At 34.8% G+C, this 23,510-nt stretch overlaps 3 protein-coding genes across 3 annotated transcripts; all 3 read right to left on the bottom strand.

The window, feature by feature from the left end:
* Nucleotides 1-636: 636 nt before the first annotated feature.
* Nucleotides 637-4,976, bottom strand: LOC105262018 (odorant receptor 85b-like). The gene is made up of 4 exons (XM_011295437.1): nt 4,195-4,976; nt 3,929-4,130; nt 759-914; nt 637-693 (listed from the first exon to the last, which is right to left on the bottom strand). Exons 1-4 carry the CDS (start codon nt 4,974-4,976, stop codon nt 637-639), a joined length of 1,197 nt encoding a protein of 398 aa, XP_011293739.1.
* A 4,015-nt stretch (nt 4,977-8,991) lies between these two features.
* LOC105262019 (odorant receptor 85c-like) lies at nt 8,992-22,691 on the bottom strand. Its single transcript, XM_059123387.1, has 4 exons — nt 21,844-22,691; nt 21,580-21,781; nt 9,223-9,378; nt 8,992-9,159 (listed from the first exon to the last, which is right to left on the bottom strand). The coding sequence occupies exons 1-4, from the start codon at nt 22,650-22,652 to the stop codon at nt 9,100-9,102; spliced, it is 1,227 nt and encodes a 408-aa protein (XP_058979370.1). The 5' UTR covers nt 22,653-22,691; the 3' UTR covers nt 8,992-9,099.
* Nucleotides 15,537-16,626, bottom strand: LOC131802765 (odorant receptor 85c-like). The gene is made up of 2 exons (XM_059123332.1): nt 15,818-16,626; nt 15,537-15,747 (listed from the first exon to the last, which is right to left on the bottom strand). Exons 1-2 carry the CDS (start codon nt 16,624-16,626, stop codon nt 15,537-15,539), a joined length of 1,020 nt encoding a protein of 339 aa, XP_058979315.1.
* Nucleotides 22,692-23,510: the final 819 nt, after the last annotated feature.

The raw sequence follows: 23,510 nt of genomic DNA on the forward strand, positions 1-23,510 counted from the left end.
GCAACTGCAAAATTAGGAAAATTTTTTTGGTCCATTTCAACCCCTAAATATCGTGCGATCATCTCCAGAAACAAGAGGGTTCTATTGTGACCATAACTCCACCTCCATTTTCAATTTCGTGAGGATCGGTTCATAATTGCGACCTATAGCTTGATTACAAATTAACATGGACAGACGGACAGACGGAAGGAAAATCCATATATACTTTCCTATGTGGGAAACCAATATTTCGAGGTGTTGCATAATTTTTGGTCCAATCAAACTAATAATACCCCCAACGCATAGTGTTGTAGGGTATAAATATCAATTTTTGTGGAAAATTATGTAATACTCTGCGGGCTGCAAAATATTTTGGACCCATTTTTTTAAGTTTGGGCATAATTAGGGCCCAAAATGTCAAATTGCAGTTGATTCAGTTGGTAATTGGGTCTAACTAACACTATGATACCGCAACATGACAGAATACAAGTAAAGAGATGGCGAAATAAATTTTAGTTTTTTTTCTATCCTCAAAATTACTTACCACGAATATAAAAAACATCTACTTTACATAACTAACTAAAATGAATTTTTAGTTTATTAGCTTTTTTGTTATTGTTGATGTAAAAAAATGTATATTTAACCATGTTCATATATTCACTGCACATACATTGTTCTCAATAAAGCGAAGAATTTATAGGAAATTTGTAGGAGCTGAAAAGACACGCACCAGGAATCAGTTAAACATACCCATAGCGAAATAATGTCAGTATCCTTACCTGGGTCATTGTTGCACGAGAGACTGGCACCAGTGTTGTGGCCTTAAGTATGACGGGTTTTTGTGCTCTTTCTGTAATTAATATTAACATTTTTTGACAACACACATCGCTGCTTATCCAATTCTGATTAAAGGCGGCATAAGCAATACTTAGACTCTAGAGAAAAAGAAAGTAAGCTTGATTCGTGTCTACATTGAGAAAAAACTTAATTTATGGCAAGATCACTTTAAAAATGCAGCAAAAGTCCTTAAAACACCTGTATACTGTGGATACCGCTTTATAACAGTGCAGTATCTTTTTAAAAGACGGCGTATAGGCGTTATAGGAAAAATCAATTGATTTGCAAAGTAAAGCCAGGCATAGAAGACACATGTTTCAGCATTTTTAAAACTTACATCGCAAATTATCCCAAATAGAGGAAACAAAATCCCACACCTCCAACATATTTTTCAATTTGATGAATATTCTTGGGTATAGACCATTTCTGTGGAAAAGTGATTCACAAAAGTGATTCACAAAATTCCGCAAATTTCTTTTCATAAAAGTTCGGTGTGGCCTCCATATAATGATAATCAAATTTCAAAGATAAAAAAAACTGCAACAAAGTCAAATGCCATAATTTTGACATTTTTTTGAATGACAAACTTAATATACCCTCCACCATAGTATGGAGGGTATATTAAGTTTGTCATTCCGTTTGTAACACCTCAAAATATACATTTTAGACGAATCATTCTGGATTCGCACAAGATTCTATGACGATTTAGCAATGTCAGTCCGTCTGCGGAAATAACTCTAGCTTCCGAATGAAATGAAGTAAGTTTACAAAATTTTACTCAAATATTTATTATGTCTGCAGGACTTTTGGTATTGAAAATGGGGCATGTAGGTCCACGTATAGCCCCCATATAACGGTACCCCCCCCCCTGATAATCGGTATTTTGATGATTTTAACGATATTATTTACTAGGAACTATTTTAAATTTGGTATTTGAAGTTTGTAATGAATACTACAGCCTATGACAGAAAATTGTCTGTCCAGGTCCACGTCTTCGTATAGCCCACATATAACGGTACCCCCTTCCTGATATTCGGTATTTTGATGATTTTAGCGACATTATTTACCGGAACTATTTCAAATTTGGTATTTCAAGTTCGTAGTGGATACTATAGCCTATGCCAGAAAATTGTCTGTGCAGGTCCACGTTTTATATACCCCCATGGTATCTCCCTATATTCGGTATTTTGATGATGTTTGCTACATTGTAAACAGATTTTTTCAAGTTTCGCATTTGACTATTGTAATGGCAAAAGTTGCCTATGCAGGTCCACGTCATCGTATAGACCCTAATATACGGCTACATTCGGTATTTTTAAGATTTTAACAGAATTTTTAACGGATTTTATTTATTTATTTATTTTTTTTTGAAAATTGCACAATTTTGCACCAAATGGTGGAGGGTATTCAAAGTTCGACCCGGCCGAACTTACAGCTTTTTTACTTGTTTTTTTTTTTTTTAATTTTATTGAATGAAAGCAAAAAATGTCGGAAATAGCTTCAAATTTTGGAATAAGTTTAGATTTGTTCGAATTGGACCCCTTTGGCAAGAATTATGACCTTCAACCCGCCAATAAAACCGTCACACACTGCCCGAAAATTGCTCTGCGGTATTTTAGCCCATTCCCGGTGAAGCGCTTGCTTGAGGTGATCGACAATTAGGTATTTTTTAGTGCCAACCTTGCTTTCCAAAATATTCTAGATTTTGAGAGATTTTGGTAGCCATTGTGCGCTGGAAATGAAATGGGAACCTTATTTTGTAACCATTCTTGGGTGGCGCGGGCTGAGTGCGATGGTGCTGAGACCTGTTAGAAAGTCCAAGGTCTGCGGCCAAAATGTATGCTTGCCCAAGGCTTTAATACACCCTCCAGAAGATTTTCGCGATAATATTCGGCATTTAGTCTGATGCCACGGTCGATTAATACGAGTGGAGAGCGACCATCGGCCTGTTATGGCGGCCCACACCATCACCATGACCGGCGCTTGAGTTCTGGTGGCCAACCGAAGGTGTACATTTTCAGCTGACCTCTTTGGCAAGTAATCACGATCATTTTGTTGGTTTACAAACTGCTGGAGAAAACCAAATTCGGCGGCCGAGCAAAGCAACTCTTAAGATCTTTTGAGTCTATTTTTTTCCGTTGCTGTGTAAGTTGTTGCACTTTTTAGGATTTCAATGGTTTTACCCCTACCTCATTTTTCAATATTTGCCGAATTGAATATTGCGATATGTTCAGCTCTCTTGCCATTTTTCGGCCACTGCTTTTTCACTTTTCGAACCATTTCTGCTGATGTTGCTGTTTTCTTCCGTCCACTTCCTTGACGTTGGGCTACGCTACCAGTATCACGTTAACGAGCGATGGTAGAGACACAAAAGATTTATTCACATTTAAATGCTGGAGTGCTCTAAGTTTAGCCGCTTGTGGTTTTCCAGCTAAATATAAAGAAAGACGCTTGAATTCCATCACGAATAACTTTTTTTCTGGAAAATTCTCACCAAAATGCTATTGTACGCTTGTAAACAATATAATGAGCTGTCACTGTAACAATGTGTCGGACGATTGGCTTAGAAATGACAGCAGTCTGAATTTGGTTACAGTTGTTTCATCCGACCCTGTACATAAAGTGCTGACGTTTACATCAGATTTAGACATTTGACGTCTTCCAGAACCTATGGCATATTTGCAATACTGCGGAAGACACTATAGACTTGAAATGCAAGGATTCCTTGGAATCTTTTCTGAAAATTTTCAAAAAAATGTGGCAGAGGGGGAACTTTTCTCTCTCTACTTAGGTAACTTTTCGATGTGAACTTTAAAAATGCCAGTATATCTTCCTTTATACCCTGAACTACACTGTGGTAAGGGTTTTATGTCTTTCTGCATTTGTTTGTAACCTAGAGAAGGAAACGAGATAGACCCAAAGTTCTCTTTGATGACCTACATAGAATTACATTCACTTGAGGATTTTTGTAGCCATTCTCTTCACAATTCAAAATTAAAATTTCAAATTTTAAACTTGGATTTCGCACTCAATAAACCTTTGTGATTCCAAAAATTTATAAAAATTCAGTTCCCCATATTGGCTTTATTATTTTCATTATTGTTTCACTTACCGCATCTGTCAAAAGCTGACCGAAATGGCAAATTAGGAATCCTTGTGTCAGCATGAGTATTAAAAATAAAACCAATTTCAATAAATTGACGAACGAAGCTCCAATTGACATCTGGAAACCTAAGAAGCACATGACCACAGCTGAGGTGGCAAAATTAACAAACAATGATAAGCCAAATAAGTCATTAATACGTTCCGATAGCCTGTAAAATAAAAACAAAAATTTAGAAAAATTATAAAAAAAAATATCCAATGCCAGAAACTCACTCCAATAAAATACTGTGTTTGAAAACAATGTTTCGCAGAAAATCCATATCAGCAGTGCAGCTCCGCAGCCTATAGTTGCTAACATCCTTAGTTATGGCCTCAAAATGCATTATCAGCTGGCCAATGAAGGCATATAAGAGTAAATCACTTGAAAACTGGGCCACTACCGAAGTATGACCGGCCCAACACTGAATACCATACAGCAGATAATATGACCAATGATTTCCCGTCCAATCCCATGGAGCATACATGAAATACGGTAGGTGTTGTGCTGCATTTTGATCTCCCCGTAATTCGGTGGCAATTAACCATTCAGTTATGGCCTCAAAGTTAAAGAATACCAACATTGCCAAACACATTGTCGAAAACATAATTGAAAAGAATTTCGAATATTTCAAATATTTTCGAACATTTAATTCTCGCTGAACTGCAATCGATGCATTTGGAAATATTTGATTCATATCCCTGGCATAGGTGGTCAGATGCGATTTCTTTTGCATGATAATGCATGTTTTAAAACTTCCCAGTGCCACAAAACCAATGTAGGATAAAGCCATAATCATTTCGAGAAATTCATGACGACCATTCACTGATTCTATGACAAAAACCAATTCGCCGAGTAGCACCAAATTTAAATTTATAAAATTAAGCCAAAAAATCACATCGAATATGAGTTTCTTAAGAGGTTTGGTATTAGGTTTTTCGTAGGCCACAAGACCTATGGTGGCATTCAATGCATTGGCATAACTTAGGAAATCTTCGAAACTGATTAATTTAGACATTTTCCATGGAAGTAAAGTTAACAACTGAAGAAATGTTTGAAAATAGACATAATCAAGTATTCTGGGGAAATAAACCTTATTACTATGGTCCGCCATAAAAAAGTTTGTAAGCAATTGCCACGTGTTTTATGATAGTTTTTTTTATGGGGCATTTCAAAGGCTAACTCTAACTCATAAAAATAGGAAATTCCAGAATAAGTTATTATAAGGTATTTTTTTCAAACTTTTAGATTTTAATTCCTAGTTAAAGAGTAAAAAAGGAGTTATGTTCGGCAAGGCAGAAGTTTTTATACCCTCCTCTATAATATGGAATAATTAGTTCAAACATTTTATCGGCAATGCCAAGTTTCAGAAGAAACATTATAATGTATCGAAAATCCGGAGGTACAGTTATATGGGGTCTATAACAAACATATAACCCATAAAGAGACTTTAGGGTTCAATGAGAACATGAATCGCCAAATTGTAGCTGATTCAGTCGGAATTTTTGACTGAACCTTATAAAATGCCGAACATGGGGAGGTTATGTTATATGGAGCAACTATGGAGACTCCAAAAATATAAATATTCCTGAATATAATAAATTTTTAAGGTAATTTAGCGATGCCCGTCTGTCTATCTGTTGAAATCACGACAGGGTCCACATTATATAATATGGAGCTTTTGGCACAAAGATTTACAGGTTGAGAAAAAAACTGCAATACAGTCAAACGCCATAATTTTTACATTTTTTTTAAATTTTTTTGAATTTAAGAAAAAAATTTTGGAAATAGCATCAAATTTTAGAATAAGTTTAGATTTGTTCGAATAGGTCACCTTTGGCACAAATTATGGACTACAAACGGCCAATGGAATCGTCACATGCTGCTCGAATGCTGCTCTGCGGTATTTTGGTATTTTTTAGTGCCAATCTTGCTTTCCAAAATACTCCAGACACAATAGTCCAACAGATTGGGATCCGGAGATTTTGGTGGCCATTGTGCGAGGAACCTCATTTTGTAACCATTCTTGGGTGGTGCGTGCTGAGTGCTAGTCCTGTTGGAATGTCCAAGATCTGCGGTCAAAATGTTTGCCTGCTCAAGGCTTTATTTTCGGCATTTATTCTGATGACATAGTCGATTAATACGAGCAGAGAGCGACCTTCGGTTGTTATGGTGGCCCACACCATCACAATGGCCGGAGCTTAAGTTCTGATGGTCAACCGAAGGTGCAGATTTTCCGCTGACCTCTTTGGCAAGTAACCACGATCATTTTGTTTGTTTACAAACTGCTGGACATTGAATGTTTTCTCATGGGAGAAAACCGAAAAGAAATGCGGCAGTTCACCACTGTCGGCCAAGCGAAGCAACTCTTTAGCTCTTTTGTTGAGTCTAGTTTCTTTCTGTTGCGGTGTAAGTCCTGGCACGTTTTGAAATCTCAAGGGCTTTACCCCAAGCTCATTTTTCAATATTTGCCGAATGGAATATTTCGATATGTTCAGCCCACTAGCTATTTATCGACCACTGCGAGGTTTCGATCAAGTCACTTATTTACTTTTCGAACCATTTCTGTTGATATTGCTGTTTTCTTCCGTCCACTTCCTTGACGTCGGGCTACGCTACTTGTGGTTTTCCAGCCAAATATAAAGAAATCACACTATCACGCTTGAATTCCATCACGAATAACGTTTTTTTCTGGAAAATTCTCACCAAAATGCTTTTGTGCGCTTGCAAACAATATAGTGAGCTGTCACTGGAATAATTTTAACAGCTGTCGGACTAGTAGCTTAAAAATGACAGCATATCACCCTGTATATTAAAAAAGCAAATGCCCGCTAATTCATATGCGGAATATGGAATTTATGTTAGGAGAATTTTATAAAGACTGGCCTCCAGCTCGCCTACAAAGACGGGCCAAAGTTTATTAATATCATTTTATAAATTAAACGTCTGTTTTCAATGAACATTAATTTTAGATGTCAAGCCATATCACTTTCCCAAATATCAAATTTAATACCATTCAGTACTCTTTTAAAATGTATTTCTAAATCGACCTTCATATATCAATCCTACAACACAAGAAGTGATCCAACTATCAAATTTTAGATTTCCAGCTCTATTTCCACCATAAATACCAAATTTAGAACTATTTAGTACTTTTCGTACTTTTTTGGTACGATTTTCTAAGACAACTCTCGAACCTGATTCCAAATTTCACATTTCAAGCACTTATGCAAAATTTAGTATCATTTAGTATTTTTCGTATAAGTGTAGTACGAATTTCTAAAACCACCTTCTTATATCAACTTTATTTCCCTGACTTGATTCTCATAAAAAGTTTTAAGTTTTTGTCTCTTGTGAATCTAGTGAATTTTACTACTTTTATTTTATTTCCAACACAACATCAAAGACTCTCACTCCAAATGTCAGATTCCCAGCTCTATTCCTTCCCCAACCAAAATCAAAGTTAATACCCATTTCGCGTGGGCATTGATTAATTAGTCACATGGATCTTTTCGGTCCCGTAGGTAACTATTTCCAAAATCACTTCATATTTCAACCCAATACACCAATATTGACTACAATTCAAATTTTAGTACCATTTAGTACCTTTCGCACATAGCCGGTACGTATTTCCAAAACCACCTCCATATCTCAACACAACATATCAATTCCGACCCATTTAGAAATCTACGTAGAATCAGTACTGAGTTTTGAACCATTTATTGCCTTTTGTACTAATTGTACCAAACTTAGTAAACATAAGTACGAACTTCCCAAACCCACATAGCTTAATCTGCCATTCCTAATCTCCAAAATACCTTCATACCTCAATCATGCAATCCAATAGATTTCTTATTTTCACATTTTAGAATTCCAGCTCGGTTCACCACAATTCATATTTGTATCAAATTTTGTACCATTTAGTACACATATATTTACAAATTTCCACAACAACCTGCATCATGTTATCCAAAAAAAAATTTGTTTCCTAATTTCAAGATTCCAGCCCTATCGGCTCACCCAAACCCAAATTGTACCAAATTTATTACCAACAGTTCCCAAATATTCCAATCCTACAATACAACAGTTATCTTATTTCAAAATTTCAGAATTCCAACTCTATTGGTTCTCTCATAATTTAAATCGTAACAATTTAGTACCATTTAGTACACATAAGTACGAATTATTTAGTACTTTTCGTGTACATAAGTAAAAATTACTCCATATCCCAATTCCAGCTCTATCCATTCCACAAATTCAAATTGTACTAAATTTAGTACCGTTTATTACTTTTCATATACACACTTCTACAACTACAACCTTGATTACCATTCCAAGTTTTAGCTCTAACCACATGATACGAAATGGTAGCAAATGTAGTACATTTTAGTACATTTCTGGGCGTTAATGAATCGTTAAGTCAGTAAATGAGCTATATTGTTCCACGTTTAAGTATAGCCCCCATATAACGGTACCTCCATCTTATATGTTGTCTCAGGAACTGCCTTGCTACACGAACTACCGAAGGGTCTCTTAAGCCAATTCATTGACAACTCAGGCTCCCCCAAAAACGGGCTACTGTCTGTAGAGTGAAGAAGTGAGTTCCATCATATGCAGATCATTGTATGATTCTGGCGTCGAATCCTGTTGTTGGTGGCATAAGTGTGAGGCCGATTTTATCTTATTTACATACGAAGAAATGAGAACACGGCTGAAAGATTCCAGTTCGGTAATATTTAATTCCGATAAAGGTCTCAAATCCTCGAAGACACATTCGACGGCAGTTCTAGCTATCTTTGATGAATAGAAAAGGACATTGAAAACTTATTGCCCTCTTATAACAGTATAGATCGGTCGTTGCTGCCCCAGTGTGGACTTCGAATACTGCACTATACAGTGGAAATTAACTAGACCTATAAAACAGCAAAAAAAAAAAATCTGAGAGTTTTTACTAAACTAGAGTTGTTCCGGTGGAGCAAAAAAATTTACTTCCAAAAATCAGTGAAATAATATACCAAAAAACTACAATAATATGATTAGTCTCAGTATTCGTTTGTATTTATTTTTATGCGAACAACTTTTGATACACCAAATAGATTGTTATATATGTATTTGCATAATTTTTATTTTTTTTTATTCCTTTATTTCTTCACATACATGGTTCGGAGCAAAGCGAAAAATTTATAAGACAATTGCATGAGCTATTAAAAAAGGAAAATATTTTTTTATAAAAATTAATAAAAATTCAAGAGTCTTTCTCTTACCTCAGTCATGGTTCCCCGTGAGATCAACACAAGAGTTGTCGCTCTCAGTTGGACCGGTTTTTGTGCACGTTCGGCCATAAGTATCAACATTTTTTGATATCGAACATCGGCAATGGACCAATTTTGATTGTAAACTGCATCGGCTACATTCAAACTCTGAAAGAAAAAAAAATTACCAATTTGAGTCTAAAGCAAACCAGTTCGCGTATGAGATCTCTTCTGGTCATAGAAAAAGTTCTTTGAATGTCAAAATTTATGGTTTGATCTAAATCTTACTCCTTTCGAGAGTTGTCACACGCATAAGCTGGGAAAATGTTTTAGTATTTTTTGGAATTAGAAGTATTGTCGGTATATTATTAAAAATAGAGTGCCCCTAAGCTGTAACCAGTCACTTTAGAAGCACACCATGTTATAAATTTTCAAATATTTAACACAAATTTGAAACTTTTAATGGTGCCGTGATGAAGTTTATAAATTTGAGTCTCAATCCACATGCCCATCTATGTTGAAATGGTATATGGTATTTAATATTCGGTTCGGACGAATATAATTTCTTATTTTTAATGTTCAGTCGAAGATAACATATTCTAAGGAATTTCTATGTTGTCGACTAATTAAAACTATATATTAATGTCAATCTATTTTTCTTTGTGCTAATAAGTTATAATTAGAAGAAGTTTCTAAACATAATTAGCTATTAATTGTTTCCATCGAAAAATTTTTAGTTTTCTAAAAATCCTGCTGTTAGGGATTACGATCGAGGCAAATGTAAAAATAATATGAAAAAATTAGCTTGGTTATAAGTATAAATATTTAGATCTTTTAAAATTATCCAGCAAAAATATTCATTAGTAGTAACTATATTTTGGAAATGAAAAGTCTATTAATTAACTTTTTTCTTACCCTCAGCGATATGGCAACAGAGTGTATGTATCATTTGATACGACCAAAACTTGTCTCATCGAAAAAATTTCACACATCGCAATACTTCTATCAACACAATATCAGGTGTGAAGATTGAATATGTCGGACCACTTCTTTTGGTTCCTCCTACACATCACATAAAAATGTTGAATAATTACATCTCCGTTATATGCGAAATAAGGTTCCGAATTTCTTCAAATTTCACATATCCCAATATTTTTACTAACGCAAGATCTGGTTAGAAGTTGATTTATATCGGACAACACCTTCTGGTATCTTTCCCACAGAGGGCAATACAATTCAATTCTTTCAATTATTTTAACTCTTTTAACTTGAGGAACTAGTCGGCGATTGTCATATCTACTTATTACAACCTCCACCATTCTACTTTGCCATTCTTGTTAGTCCCTACAAAGTATATATATATATATATATATATATATATATATATATATATATATATATATATATATATTCTTGATCAGCATAAAATTAATTAAATTAATATAAAAAGCAGCCGAACTTCAAGTGCCCTACACCATTTGGAAGAAACTCGAAAATTTTTATGAAAACCGTTATGTGGGGGCTATATATATATATATATATATATATATATATATATATATATATATATATATATATATATATATATATATATATATATATATGTATATATATATATATATATATATATATAGCCCCCACATAACGGTACCTCCCGATATTAGGTATTTTGATGATTTAAGCGACATTATTCATTGGAATTTTTTCAAATTTGGTATTTGAAGTTCGTAATGAATACTACAGCCTATGACAGAAAATTGTGCAGGTTGCAGGTTCACGTCTTCTTATAGCCCCCATATAACGGCACCTCCCTATATTTGGTATTTTGATGATTTTAGCGAACATTATTTATTGGAATTTTTTTCAAATTTGGTATTTGAAGTACAGGGTTGCCCATATTCCATGGACCCACCTGGCAATGCCATAACTTTTGACAGAAATGTCATATCGCTTAATGACATACCGCGTTTGAAGCGTCAGTCCAAGCAGATTTTTACCATGAACCAATGCACGCCACGCGAGCGCTCTGAAATTTACATTCAACAGAAGAAGTCAATTGTGAAAACTCAACGTGCTTTTAAAACATTAAAAATGTGAGAAATGCGCCTTCTAAGAACTCCATTAAGCGTTTATACGAAAATTTTCCGACTGGTAAGGCTCTTTCTAATCCGAAGAGGCCATATAAAAGTCGACCAAGGCGATCGGCCGAGAATATCGCTGCCGTACGAGGCAGTGTTGAGAAGACACCAAGAACATCTCAAAAATGCCGTTCTCAGCAGTTGGGCATGGCTCGGTCCACTTTACAACGAATTATTCGCATTTGTTCCCGTACAAAATTCAATTGACGCAAAGAATGTGGCCTGCGGACAAGCCTCGTCGATTGGAATGGGCCCAAAGGGTCATGGGTCCGTCGAATATGGGCAACCCTGTACGTAATGGATACTGCTGTCTAAGGCAGAAAATTGTCTGTGCAGGTCCACATTTTGGCATAGCCCCCATATAATAGTACCTGTTTATATTGAAGATTGTAGCAACATTATTCACATTTTTTCCAGTTTCGCATTTGAATATTGTTATGGCTTATGACAAAAGTTGACCATGCAGGTATAATGGCTACATTCGGTGTTTTTAAGATTTTAACAGAATTTTTAACAGATTTTATTTTTTGAAAATTGCCAAATTCATACCAAATGGTTGAGGGTATTCAAAGTCCGGCCCGGCCGAGCGTACAGGTTTTTTACTTGTTATATATACACATTTTTTCTCAACCAGAGATCTTATGTGAATATTGAATTTTTCGGCTCACAACTGCTCGTGCCTCCCCCACAAAAGATTTTCATTTGAATTACAATTATTAGCAAAATTTAGATGTCTGATTTTCTTGTTTTGCGCTACACAAATACGGGGTGTAACCAGATGTATAATGAGTATATTAGTTGCACATGGATTGTTTTCTATATTAAGTTCCACTGCTACAATTACTATATATATTGAACTCTTAGAGACTTTCGAAATCATCCTTCCATATAGAAAATAAACTAATTACTGTCAAGTTTTAAAATAAGATATCGACATCTCTAAAAATGGAGAAATGAAAATTAAACTTAAAATAAATAAACTTCAGGGAAAATTGGAAAATGTCTCAATTAATAAAACTTTTTAAGGGTCAAACATAAATGGAATTAAAAAGGGGTGAGTTCAATTTCCAATACTGTACTTATTATTTTATGCTTCTGTTTAAAAATCGCTTTAGTCCTGGGTGTAGAGTATTTCAAATAAGTTATTTGTCCAGATAAAAGAAGTTGAATTAGTCCAAAATGTGAATTAAAAAAAATCATTTTATTTTTGTGGAAATAAGGTGAGTCATGAATTGAAATAAATTTATCAAAAAAAAAAAAAAAAAAACGCACGCTTTGAGTATAACGGTGCCAGAAAAAAAATATTTAAAAATTCACGTTTGTGGTACTGTTGGTGGTTTGAAAAATTCTATAAAATTCTGCTCATATGGATATATGGTGGTCATCGATACAATTTATGACCAACCTCACACTTTTATATTTTGCAGTGTACCGAACATTTTTAAACTTTTTAATTCTTATGTTCAATTAAAAGATCGTCACTTTCTGGCACTAAAACATGTTTTATGACAAAAAATTGAATTTTGGATTTGTAATTAGTTTATCAATTACAATTTCACAAATTGTTATCTTAAACATGTTTTACAAGAGCTAATTTGTAAACAATTAAAAAAATCATTAAGTTCAATGCCAGAAAATAAAATAATCTGGACTCAAAATGAAGTCTGACGTCCTACAGCTGTTAAAATTATTCCAGTGACAGCTCATTATATTGTGTACAAGCGTACAGAAGCATTTTGGTGCGAATTTTCCAGAAAAAAGTTATTCGTGATGGAATTCAAGCGTGATAGTGTGATTTCTTTATATTTGGCTGGATAACCACAAGCAGCTATCGTTAGAGCACTCCAGCATTTAAATGTGAATAAATCTTTTGTGTCTAGTACCATCGCTTGTTACGTGATACTTGTAGCGTAGTCCGACGTCAAGGAAGTGGTCGGAAGAAAACAATAACATCAGCAGGTAAAGAAGCCACTTGATCGAAACCCGCGTGGCAATGGCTGAAAAATAGCTCGTGAGCTGAACATATCGCAATATTCCATTCGGCAAATATTGAAAGATGAGCTCGGGGTAAAGCATCTAAAAAGTGCAAGAACTTGCACCGCAACAGAAAGAAAATAGACTCAAAAGAGGTAAAGAGTTGCTTCGCTTGGCGGAAAGTGGTGCACTGCTGAATTTAGTTTTCTCCGATGAGAAAACATTTGTTGTCCAGCAGTTTGTAAACAAACAAAATGATCGTGTTTACTTGCCAAAGAGGTCAGCTGAAAATGTATACGGTTTCATTGGCCGAAATTCGTGCTAAAGGTGACCAATTCGAACAAATCTAAACTTATTCTAAAATTTGATGCTATATCCGTCCTCTTTCGTTTTCATTCGATAAATTTAAAAAAAAAAAATGTAAGAATTATGGCGTTTGACTTTGTTGCAGTTTTTTTGTGTCACTCTTTATATTCACCACCGAGAAGAAGGTGATTGTTATCAAAAATAATTATGAGTGATGAGGCCCATTTTCATCTTAGCGCGTACGTAAATAAGCAACATTTACGCTCCTGGGTCACTGAAAATCCGGGTGTAACCTACGAAAAGCCATTACTACCGCTCAAAGTCACTCTATGGTGAGCTGTTTACGCTTTAGGGTCATCGGTCATTTTTTCTTCGAAGACGTCGACTTCTAAGACTATCTATATGCTGAAGGATGCATTTCCCGGGCGCCTAATCTCCCTTTTTGAAGATTTGCACTGGCAAGTAAGATTATCTTATTTGACAACAAGCCTCAGACTCTTTCAGCTCTTAAAGACAATATCCGTTAAGATAGTGAAGTTTTGGCCAAGGTGATGGAAAATGTCATAAAAGCGCTTAAATGACAATAAACTGTGGTCATATTCTCGACCTGATGTAAAACAAGTAAAAAGATGCAAGTTCGGCCAGGCCGAACTTTGATTACCCTCCACCATTTGGAACGAATTTGGCAATTTTCAAAAACCATAAAATCCGTCAAAAATGCTGTTAAAATCTTAAAAATACCGAGTGTAGCTATTATATAAGGTTCTATACGACGACATGAGCCTGCGTAGGTAACATTTGTCATAAGCTATTAAAATATTCAAATGCGAAACTTAAAAAAAATCGGTTATAATGTCGATAAAATCAAAATACCGAATATCTTGAGGTACCGTTATATGGGGGCTATACGAAGACGTGGACTTGCACAGACAATTATCTGTTATAGGCTATAGTATCCATAACGTACTTCAAATATCAAATTTGAAACAATTCTGGTGAGAAATGTCCCTAAAATCATTAAAATACAGAATATCGGGAGATACCGTTATATGGGGGCTTTACGAAGAGATAGACCTGCACAGATAATTTTCTGTTTTAGGCTGTAGTATTCATAATGAACTTTAAATACCCAATTTGAAACAATTCCGGTGAATAAATTCGCTAAAATCATCAAAATACCTAATATCGGGAGGTACCGTTATACGGAGGCTATACGAAGACGTAGACCTACATGGCCCATTTTCAATACCAAAAGTCCTGCTGACATAATATACATTTGAGCAAAATTTTATCAATCTACTTCAATTCGTTCGGAAGCTAGAGTGATTTCCACAGACGGATAGACGGACGGACATCGCTAAATCGACATAGAATTTTATGAATATATATACTTTGTGAGGTCTAAAATGTGTATTTCGAGGTGTTACAAATGGAATGACAAATTTAATATTATACCCTCCACCATAGTATGGAGGGTATAATAAAATGATTCTAAAGGAATCTTAATTCTAAAATTTCAAAAAAAGGTTAAAGAGGGAGAAACTTGAAGGAAACTTTTAAAACAGCGATACACGTGTTTTCTATTTTTTAGCTCCACTGTCATAATCTGCGGGATTTTTTCTGTAATTATAGAAAACATTGAATTTTATTGTACAGTGTTACTGAAGCGTGGCGTGGCAGCGTGGCTTTTTCGAAAATAATTTTTAAAGACATTTGCAACGTGGATTTATTAAAAATAATTTTTAAAGGCTTTTACCAACGTGGATTTTTTGGAAATAATTTTTTAAAGACCATCAGCAAAGTGCATTTTTTAAAAATTAAACTTTTTTGAAATCCCAATTTTACTGAAGTTCTCCGGAGCTAAAGTTGTGTATTTTACTCAGTTATTTCCTAATGTAATTTGTATACTTAACTTACCGCATCCATTAACATTTGACTGTAGTGACAAATCAAATAGACTTGAGCTGTCGATGAGAAAAGGAAAAGAAACAATTTAACGAGGGTATCCGGTTCCACGCCAATGGTCATTTGAAAGCCGACAAAGCAAATAACAAACGAAGAAGCTGAGAAGTTCAGCAGCAGCGGTAAACTAAAGACGCTGGCCAGTTGTTCACTTAAACTGGAAGCAGGAGGAGACAATTTTCGCAAAATTAAAGATTGACAAAAATCCAAAAAAAAAAAAAACTTACTCCAACAAACATTTATGATAGACAATAATGTCCTTCAGAAATGCCATATCTTTTGAGAGACCCACCTGCCTATTTTTGGCTTGGTCAATCTTTACCTTGTAATTCGTCAAAACATGCGAGATATTATGAAAATGCATTATTATCTGAGTGACAAATCCACACAAGAGTATATCACTGGCAATTTGTCCTGCCGCCGAGGTATAGCCAGCAAAGGCATGCATGAAATACAATAGGTAGTAGGACCAATGACCCTGCCAATCCCACCAATTGTACGTGTAATAGGGTAACTGTTGTCCCACAACGCGACTTTTCAGCAATTTTTCATACAGCACATATTGGGTTATGGCATAGAGGTTATAGGTCCAAATCAATATCATATAGAGTAGGGCAAAGAAGATGGTCACCCTACTGTATTGCCTTAAATAGCTCGCAAGATTGCAACTTTTTTGTAATTTAACTTCTTGTGGAAAAATTGAGACGAGACGTTTTACAAATTCACTTAGAATTGGTTTCTTAAGAAAAACGAAAAACATTTTCGACTCGCCGACAATCACAAAGCCGATGTAGGACAAACACATTATGGCCTCAAGGATATTTTCACCACGCACAAATGCCACGGCCACGTAGACCATTTCCATGGAGAGCAGATAATTTAAATTAATCACTCCCGAATAGAATATCAGATTTGCAGCAAATGATTTGGATTTTTTCACTTCCACACCCGGTTCATTGTAGGGTTCTATGCCAATGGTGGTGTAGAAAAACCGCGACAACTTGAAAAAATCATCGAATTTTGCGGCGTTGCTCATTGTCCTTAGCAAAACTACTATGGCTGAGATACTAACTTTTCAACAGTTTTTTTTGATCCACTTTTAATGATTTTATTAATGTATGACTTTTTAGAAGGACATTCCAATTATTTTGGTTTCAATTGCTGTCTGTGTTTCAATAACCTCAATGTCCTAATAATAGCCATAATTATATGTTTGTTTGTTTGTTTTTTTTTTTTTTTTTTTTTTTTTTTTGGTATTCACCAAAACACCCTCCATAAAGCTTTTATTGCTAGGATTTGGTTTTTTAAATATTGAGTTTGAGTTCTTTTGTTGACAGTTTAAGGTATCCTTAATGGGCGTTAACAATTCAACATTCTTGAAAATATTATTTAAGCAATTACATGTTTTTTTTAGAAGGAGAGTTTCATTTCTTTAGACGTACTATCTGTATTAAATTTACTGTATTTTTTTAAGAAATTTAGAAATAAACTATGTATAATAGGATGAGCCGAAATAAAAAGTCAATAAAAGCAATTTCATAAGAAAACTCTCTTCGACAAAACTGGCAGAAATTCGGCGGGGCCGAACTTTGAATACCCTCCACAATTTGGAAAAAAATTAGCAATTTTCAAAAAAAAAAAAAAAAAAAAATATTAAAAAAATAAATTAATTAATTAAATAAATAAAAAAAATAAAATCCGTTCAAAAGTCTGTTAAAATCTTAAATAGGGTAAGTGTGCCTAAGTTCGGCATGTCCCAGTAGTCGGCAGTTTTGAAATTTAAACTTAAATAACTAAGAATAGAATTGACCAAATAATGAAATAATTGCAAAAAAAACTTCAACAGTGTTCTCTGCTCTCTTTCTGTAAAAAAAAAAAACAATGAGCTCCGATCATTTATTACGAGAGAATAACGGTTTTCGTCAGTGAGTGTCTTCTAACGCGTGCGATAGTGCATGTTTGTAAAAAAAAATAATGCTGGCGTCAACTTAATAATCGATTTAAGTAAATTAAATTTAATACTTTTGGAATCAGAAATATTTAATAATAGTAAATAGAAGATCACTTTTATAACTTAAAAACATACAAATCAAGCATTTTTCTGTTATATTATTTATCAGGAACAGAAAAAAAAGAGATTTGCCAGTAGTCGGCAGGGGGTGCCCATTACTAGAAAAATATCATTTTTCACCAATTTCACCAAAACTTGAGAAAAGTATTAAAAATAATCCAAAAACTACTCAAATAAATATATAATTTTTAGTCGGCAGTTGCTTTTATTTGTGCTTTTTGACAAACTTTTCTAAATTAAATAGGTTTTTTAAATCAGCTATTTGACGTTTTAGATAACGGTGGTATTTTTTAAAAAAATGTTGCCTATCTAAAGGGAAGAGATCAATTCACAAATTCCAAATATAAGAAAGGTACTTTTTTCTTTTTTTTATCTCATTTTTATTTTAATTGAAAATCCATACGTTACTGAAAGTAACCATACTATTCTTGATTTTCTACCTATATTTGGTTTAAAATGATAATTAAGTGAAACACTATTTAAAAACGAAATTAATTTCAAATTCTGGATTAAACTGTGAATTAGTAATATATCATTGTTTTATACTATTTGAAATAAAAAAAATATACAAAATAATATTTTTGTTACTGAAATACCATATGCCGACTTCTGGCAAATAGACATGCCGAGCATTGGAAAATGGTGCCGACTACTGGCAAAAAACTACTATTTTAGAAAAATTGCAAATGTTGCCAATTTAATAAAAACAAATTCAATTTTTGTTTATTATTTCGAAAACTAAACAAAATTTGGAATCTGAACAACTTTTTTTTTCTGCAATTGAAAGATTTCACTCAGAATGCTGAAAAATTGAAAAATCGAAAATCCTAAAAGTGCTGACCACTGGTACACTTACCCTATACCAAATGCAGCCGTATGTATAGACGACGAGGACGTGCATAGGCAACTTTTGTCATAAGCCATTACAATATGCAAATGAAAAATTGAAAAAAAAAATAGGTTGATGGGAGGTACCATTATATGGAGGCTATACCAAAATGTGGACCTACATAGAACATTTTCTGTCATAGGCTGTAGTATCCATAGCGAATTTCAAATACAAAATTTAAAACAAAATGCGTTTAATAATGTCCCTAAAATCATTAAAATACCGAATATTGGGAGGTACCGTGATATGGGGGCTATAGGAAGACGTGAACCTGCACAGATAATTTTCTTTCATGGGCTGTACTATCCATTACGAGCTTCAAATACCAAATTTGAAACAATTCTGGTGAATAATGTCGCTAAAATCATCAAAATATCGAATATCGAGAAGTGCCGTTATATGAGGGCTATAAGAAAGACGAACAATTTTCTGTCATAGGCTGTAGTAGCCAATACGAACTTCAAATGCCAAATTTGAAACAATTCCGGTGAATAATGTCGCCGAAATCATCAAAATGCTGAATATCAGGAGGTACCGTTATATTAGGGCTATACGAAGACGTGGACCTACATGGCCCATTTTTAATATCAAAAGTCCTGCAGACATAATATACATTGGAGTAAAATTTTAACAAACTTCTTTATTTCGTTCTGAAGCTAGAGTGATCTCCACAGAAGGACGGACATCGATAAATCGACATAGAATGTTATGCTAATCAAGAAAATATATACTAAAATACTCTAAAATCTATATTTCGAGGTGTTACAAACGGAATGACAAACATCTACATCAAACTATCTACATCTCTCCATCATAGACACAAAAATTGTTCCAAAATTAGAACCATTTAATAATTTTCCAGCAATTATTGTACGCATGTACCCACAGTGACATTCATATCAGATTTGGGGATTCCAGCCATCACTCAATAAGAAGGTTAGTAAAGTGTAGTACTTTTCGTGCAAATATAGTACTCATATCGGAAATCTCCTCCGAATTTCGAGATTCCAGTTCTATCCTTTCACCTAATACCGAATTTGGTACCACTGAGTACTTTTCAAACTATTATAGTACACGTTTCCAAAACCACTTACAGATCTTAATTCCAGATACCAACGGAGGACTCAATACAAATTTTCAGAACTCTATCCCTTCACCCAATATCAAAGGTAGTGCCATTAATCTTATTCGAACAATTATAGCAGGCAATTCCAAAACCACTTACAGACCTTCATTCTAGATACCAACAGAGACCTAATATCAATTTTTATAATTTCAGTCTCTTTCATTAACCTAATACCAAATTTAGTACTATTTAGTACTTTTGGTACAAATATAGTACACATTTCTCTAGCTACCTCAATATTAAATTTCAAGACTTCAGCTTATTTCTTCAACTAATACCAAATTTAGTACTTTTTGAAAAATTCCAAAACCACCTTCATATCCCGATCCCACATACCAACAGAGACCTGATTTCGGATTCCAGCTTTACCCCTTCACCCAATACCCAATTTAGTACCGCTTAGTACTTTTCGTACAAATATAGTACACGTATCCAATAGAAGAAACCAACAGTGATCTGAATATAAAATTTAAGAATTTCAGGTCTATTCTACCATTAAATACCAAATTTAGTACAATTTGGGGTTTTCCGAACAATTACAGGGTGAGATGAAAAAACTGCAACCAACTTCAGACTGCCGTCATTTCCAAGCCACTCGTCCGACAGCTGTTAAAATTATTCCAGGGATAGCATTTTGGTGAGAATTTTCAAGAAAAAAAGTTATTCGTGAGGGAATTCAAGCGTGATAGTGTGATTTCTTTATATTTGGCTGGAAAGCCACAGGCGGCTATCGTTAGTGCACTCCAGCATTTTAATATGAATACATCTTTTGTGTCTTGTACCATCGCTCGTTACCGTGATACTGGTATCGTAGCCCAACGTCAAGGAAGTGGACGGCAGAAAACAGCAACAGCAGAAGAAATGGTGCCAAAAATAAAGAAGCGAATTAATCGAAACCCTCGTCGCAGTGGAAAAATGGCTTGAGATCTGAACATATCGCAATGTTCCATTCGGCAAATATTGAAAAATGAGCTCGAGGTAAAGCCATTGAAATTCCAAAAAGTGCAAGAACTTACACACCAACAGAAAGAAAATAGACTGAAAAGAGCTAAAGAGTTGTTTCGCTTGGCCGAAAGTGGTGAACTGCCGAATTTGGTTTCCTCTGATGAGAAAACATTCGTTGTCCATCCGTGTTTTCTTGCCAAAGAGGTCCGCTGAAAATGTGCACCTTCGGTTGACCACCAGAGCTCAAGCGCCAGTCATGGTGATGGTGTGAGCCGCCATAACAGCATCAGAAAAAAATGCCAAATATTATCGCGAAAATATTCTGGAGCCTAGGGCACGCAAACATTCCAACAGGACTCAGCACGCGCAAAATGAGGTTCCTTGCTTCATTTCCAGCGCACAATGGCCACCAAAATCTCCGGATACCAATCCGTTGGATTATTGTATCTGGAGTATTTTGGAAAGCAAGGATGGCACTAAAAAATATCAAAGTGTCGATCACTTCAGGCAAGCGCTTCGCCGGGAATGGGCCAAAATACCGCAGAGCAACATTCGGGCAGCGTGTGACGGTTTCATTGGCCGTTTGAAGGCCATAACTCGTGCCAAAGGTTACTATTTCTGAAATTTTTTGATTTCATTCAATAAAATTAAAAAAAAAATAAATAAATAAAAATTATGGCTTCTGACTTTGTTGCAGTTTTTTCCCTCACCCTGTATATAGATGACATCTCGAAATTATTTTAATGGACATTTTGTGCTTTTGGATTTTCCTTTAACATTTAAGAGCTTTATACGATTTTTTCACCTATTTTTTAGGAGCTTCTATGCTTGTGGATTTTTTATAATATTCTCAAAATTTTTAAAAATATTTTTCCGAGGGTATTTCATTGTCGTGTATATGAACAATTATATTCGAAGGACATTTCATGAGCCTGGATTTTTAATTTTTTTTACTTACCGCATCAATTAACATTTGACTGTAATGGCAAATCAAATAGACTTGGGCTGTTGATGAGAAGAGAAACAGAAACAATTTGATTAGGGCATCCGGTTCCACACCAATGGTCATTTGAAAGCCCACAAAGCAAATGACAAACGAAGAGGCTGAGAAGTTCAGCAGCAGCGGTAGACTGAAGACACTGTTCAGTTGTTCACTTAACCTGAAGGAAAGAATACAAATCCAAATTACTTAAAATTCCCATTAAAAAATCGGAAAACCTACTCCAGTAAGCAATTATGATATTCAATTATGTCCTTTAGAAATGTAATGTCCTGTGAACGTCCCGCTTGCTTATCTTTGGCTTCATCCACTTTCACCTTGTAGTTCGTCAAGACATGCGAAATATAATGGAAATGCATTATTATTTGAGTGGCAAATCCGCACAACATTATGTCGCTGGCAATTTGCCCTGTCGCCGAGGTATAGCCCGCAAAGGCATGTATAAAATACAATAGATAGTAGGTCCAATGATCATGCCAATCCCACCAGGCATATGTGTAATAGGGTAGCTGTTGTCCCACAACGCGACTTCCCAGCCATTTTTCATAGAGCAAATATTGAGTCATGGCATAGAGGTTATAGGTCCAAATCAATATCATATAGAGTAGGGCAAAGCCAATGGTCACCCTGCTGGATTGCCGCAAATAACTCGAAAGATTGTAGGTTTTTTGTAGTTCGAATTCTTGGGGAAATATTTCCACCAGTCGTTTGACAAATTTACTTAGAATGGGTTTCTTGCGAAAAACGAAAAACATTTTCGACTCCCCGACAATCACAAAGCCAATGTAGGATAGGCACATTATGGCCTCGAGAATATTTTCGCCACGTATAAATGCCACGGCCACGTAGACTATTTCCATGATGAGAACATAGTTCAGATTTATGACTCCCGAGTAGAATATGAAATTTTCTGCAAAAGATTTGGATTTCTTCATTTCAACTCCTGGCTCATCGTAGGGTTCTATGCCAATGGTTCTGTAGAAAAAACTGGCCAACTTGAAAAAGTCATCAAATGTAGCGGCCTTTTTCATTTTTATTTTTTTTGTTACGAAATAATGGCCCAGCGCGTAGCTATTGCCGCTGAAAAACTAACTCATGTGGACTTTTGTAAACTTGATTTTATAGCCACTTTTTCTTTAATGGCTTTATTTATTAATTTATATTTCTTAAAAAGGACATGCCCTTCCTTTGGGTTACAATTCCTGTCTGCCTTTTTGAAAACCACAAATGCCCTGATAATAGCCATAATTATATGTTTACATGCTTGGGCTGGCATCGAGAGGTCTATTATTATACCTTTCTTTACATTTGAAATAATTTTTGATTTTTAAGTTTTTTTTTCATTCGTGCTTTGTGAAATGTAATATTTGTTTTGTTAATGGGCGTTAAAAAATCAACGAACGTTCAATTATTATTCAAATGCGAACACGCATTCATTTTGGAGGGTAGTGGTTTTTTTAGACATATACTACTATTTTACAATAGGATGACTCGAAGAAAATTGCCCATGACGATATTAGAATGGATGTCTATATAAACTTCCATACCTATTGGGTGGAAACCTATTTTGTATGGCTATGGCAGAGCCATCTAGACGTGGATTTATTAAAACAATTTTAAAGCGTTTTACGGGGGCCATTTAGACTTGAATTTTATAAAATTATTTTTAAATCCATGACCATCAAAGTCACGGCCATCTAGGCGTGGATTTTTAAAAAAAATATTTTCAGAGTCATGGCCATCTAGGCGTGAATTTAAAAAAAAATATTTTCACAGCCATGGCCATTTAGGCGTGAATTCTTAAAAAATATTTTTAAAGCCATGGTCATCTAGGCGTGGATTTAAAAATATTTTTAAAGCCATGGTCATCTAGGCGTGGATTTAAAAAA

The sequence above is a fragment of the Musca domestica genome, unplaced genomic scaffold (assembly GCF_030504385.1).
Source record: "Musca domestica strain aabys unplaced genomic scaffold, Musca_domestica.polishedcontigs.V.1.1 24, whole genome shotgun sequence".
NCBI classification, from domain to species: Eukaryota; Metazoa; Arthropoda; class Insecta; order Diptera; family Muscidae; genus Musca; species Musca domestica.

Coding starts and splice junctions, on each gene's coding strand:
- LOC105262019 (XM_059123387.1), bottom strand. CDS start 22,652: ATGAAAAAGGCCGCTACATTTGATGACTTTTTCAAGTTGGCCAGTTTT. Junction 21,782..21,843: donor TATCATAATTGCTTACTGGA/GTAGGTTTTCCG, acceptor TCTTTCCTTCAG/GTTAAGTGAACAACTGAACA. Junction 9,379..21,579: donor GTCAAATGTTAATTGATGCG/GTAAGTAAAAAA, acceptor TTTTTCTTTCAG/AGTTTGAATGTAGCCGATGC.
- LOC131802765 (XM_059123332.1), bottom strand. CDS start 16,626: ATGAGCAACGCCGCAAAATTCGATGATTTTTTCAAGTTGTCGCGGTTT. Junction 15,748..15,817: donor TATCATAAATGTTTGTTGGA/GTAAGTTTTTTT, acceptor TCCTGCTTCCAG/TTTAAGTGAACAACTGGCCA.
- LOC105262018 (XM_011295437.1), bottom strand. CDS start 4,976: ATGTCTAAATTAATCAGTTTCGAAGATTTCCTAAGTTATGCCAATGCA. Junction 4,131..4,194: donor AAACACAGTATTTTATTGGA/GTGAGTTTCTGG, acceptor TTTATTTTACAG/GCTATCGGAACGTATTAATG. Junction 915..3,928: donor GTCAGCTTTTGACAGATGCG/GTAAGTGAAACA, acceptor CTTTTTCTCTAG/AGTCTAAGTATTGCTTATGC.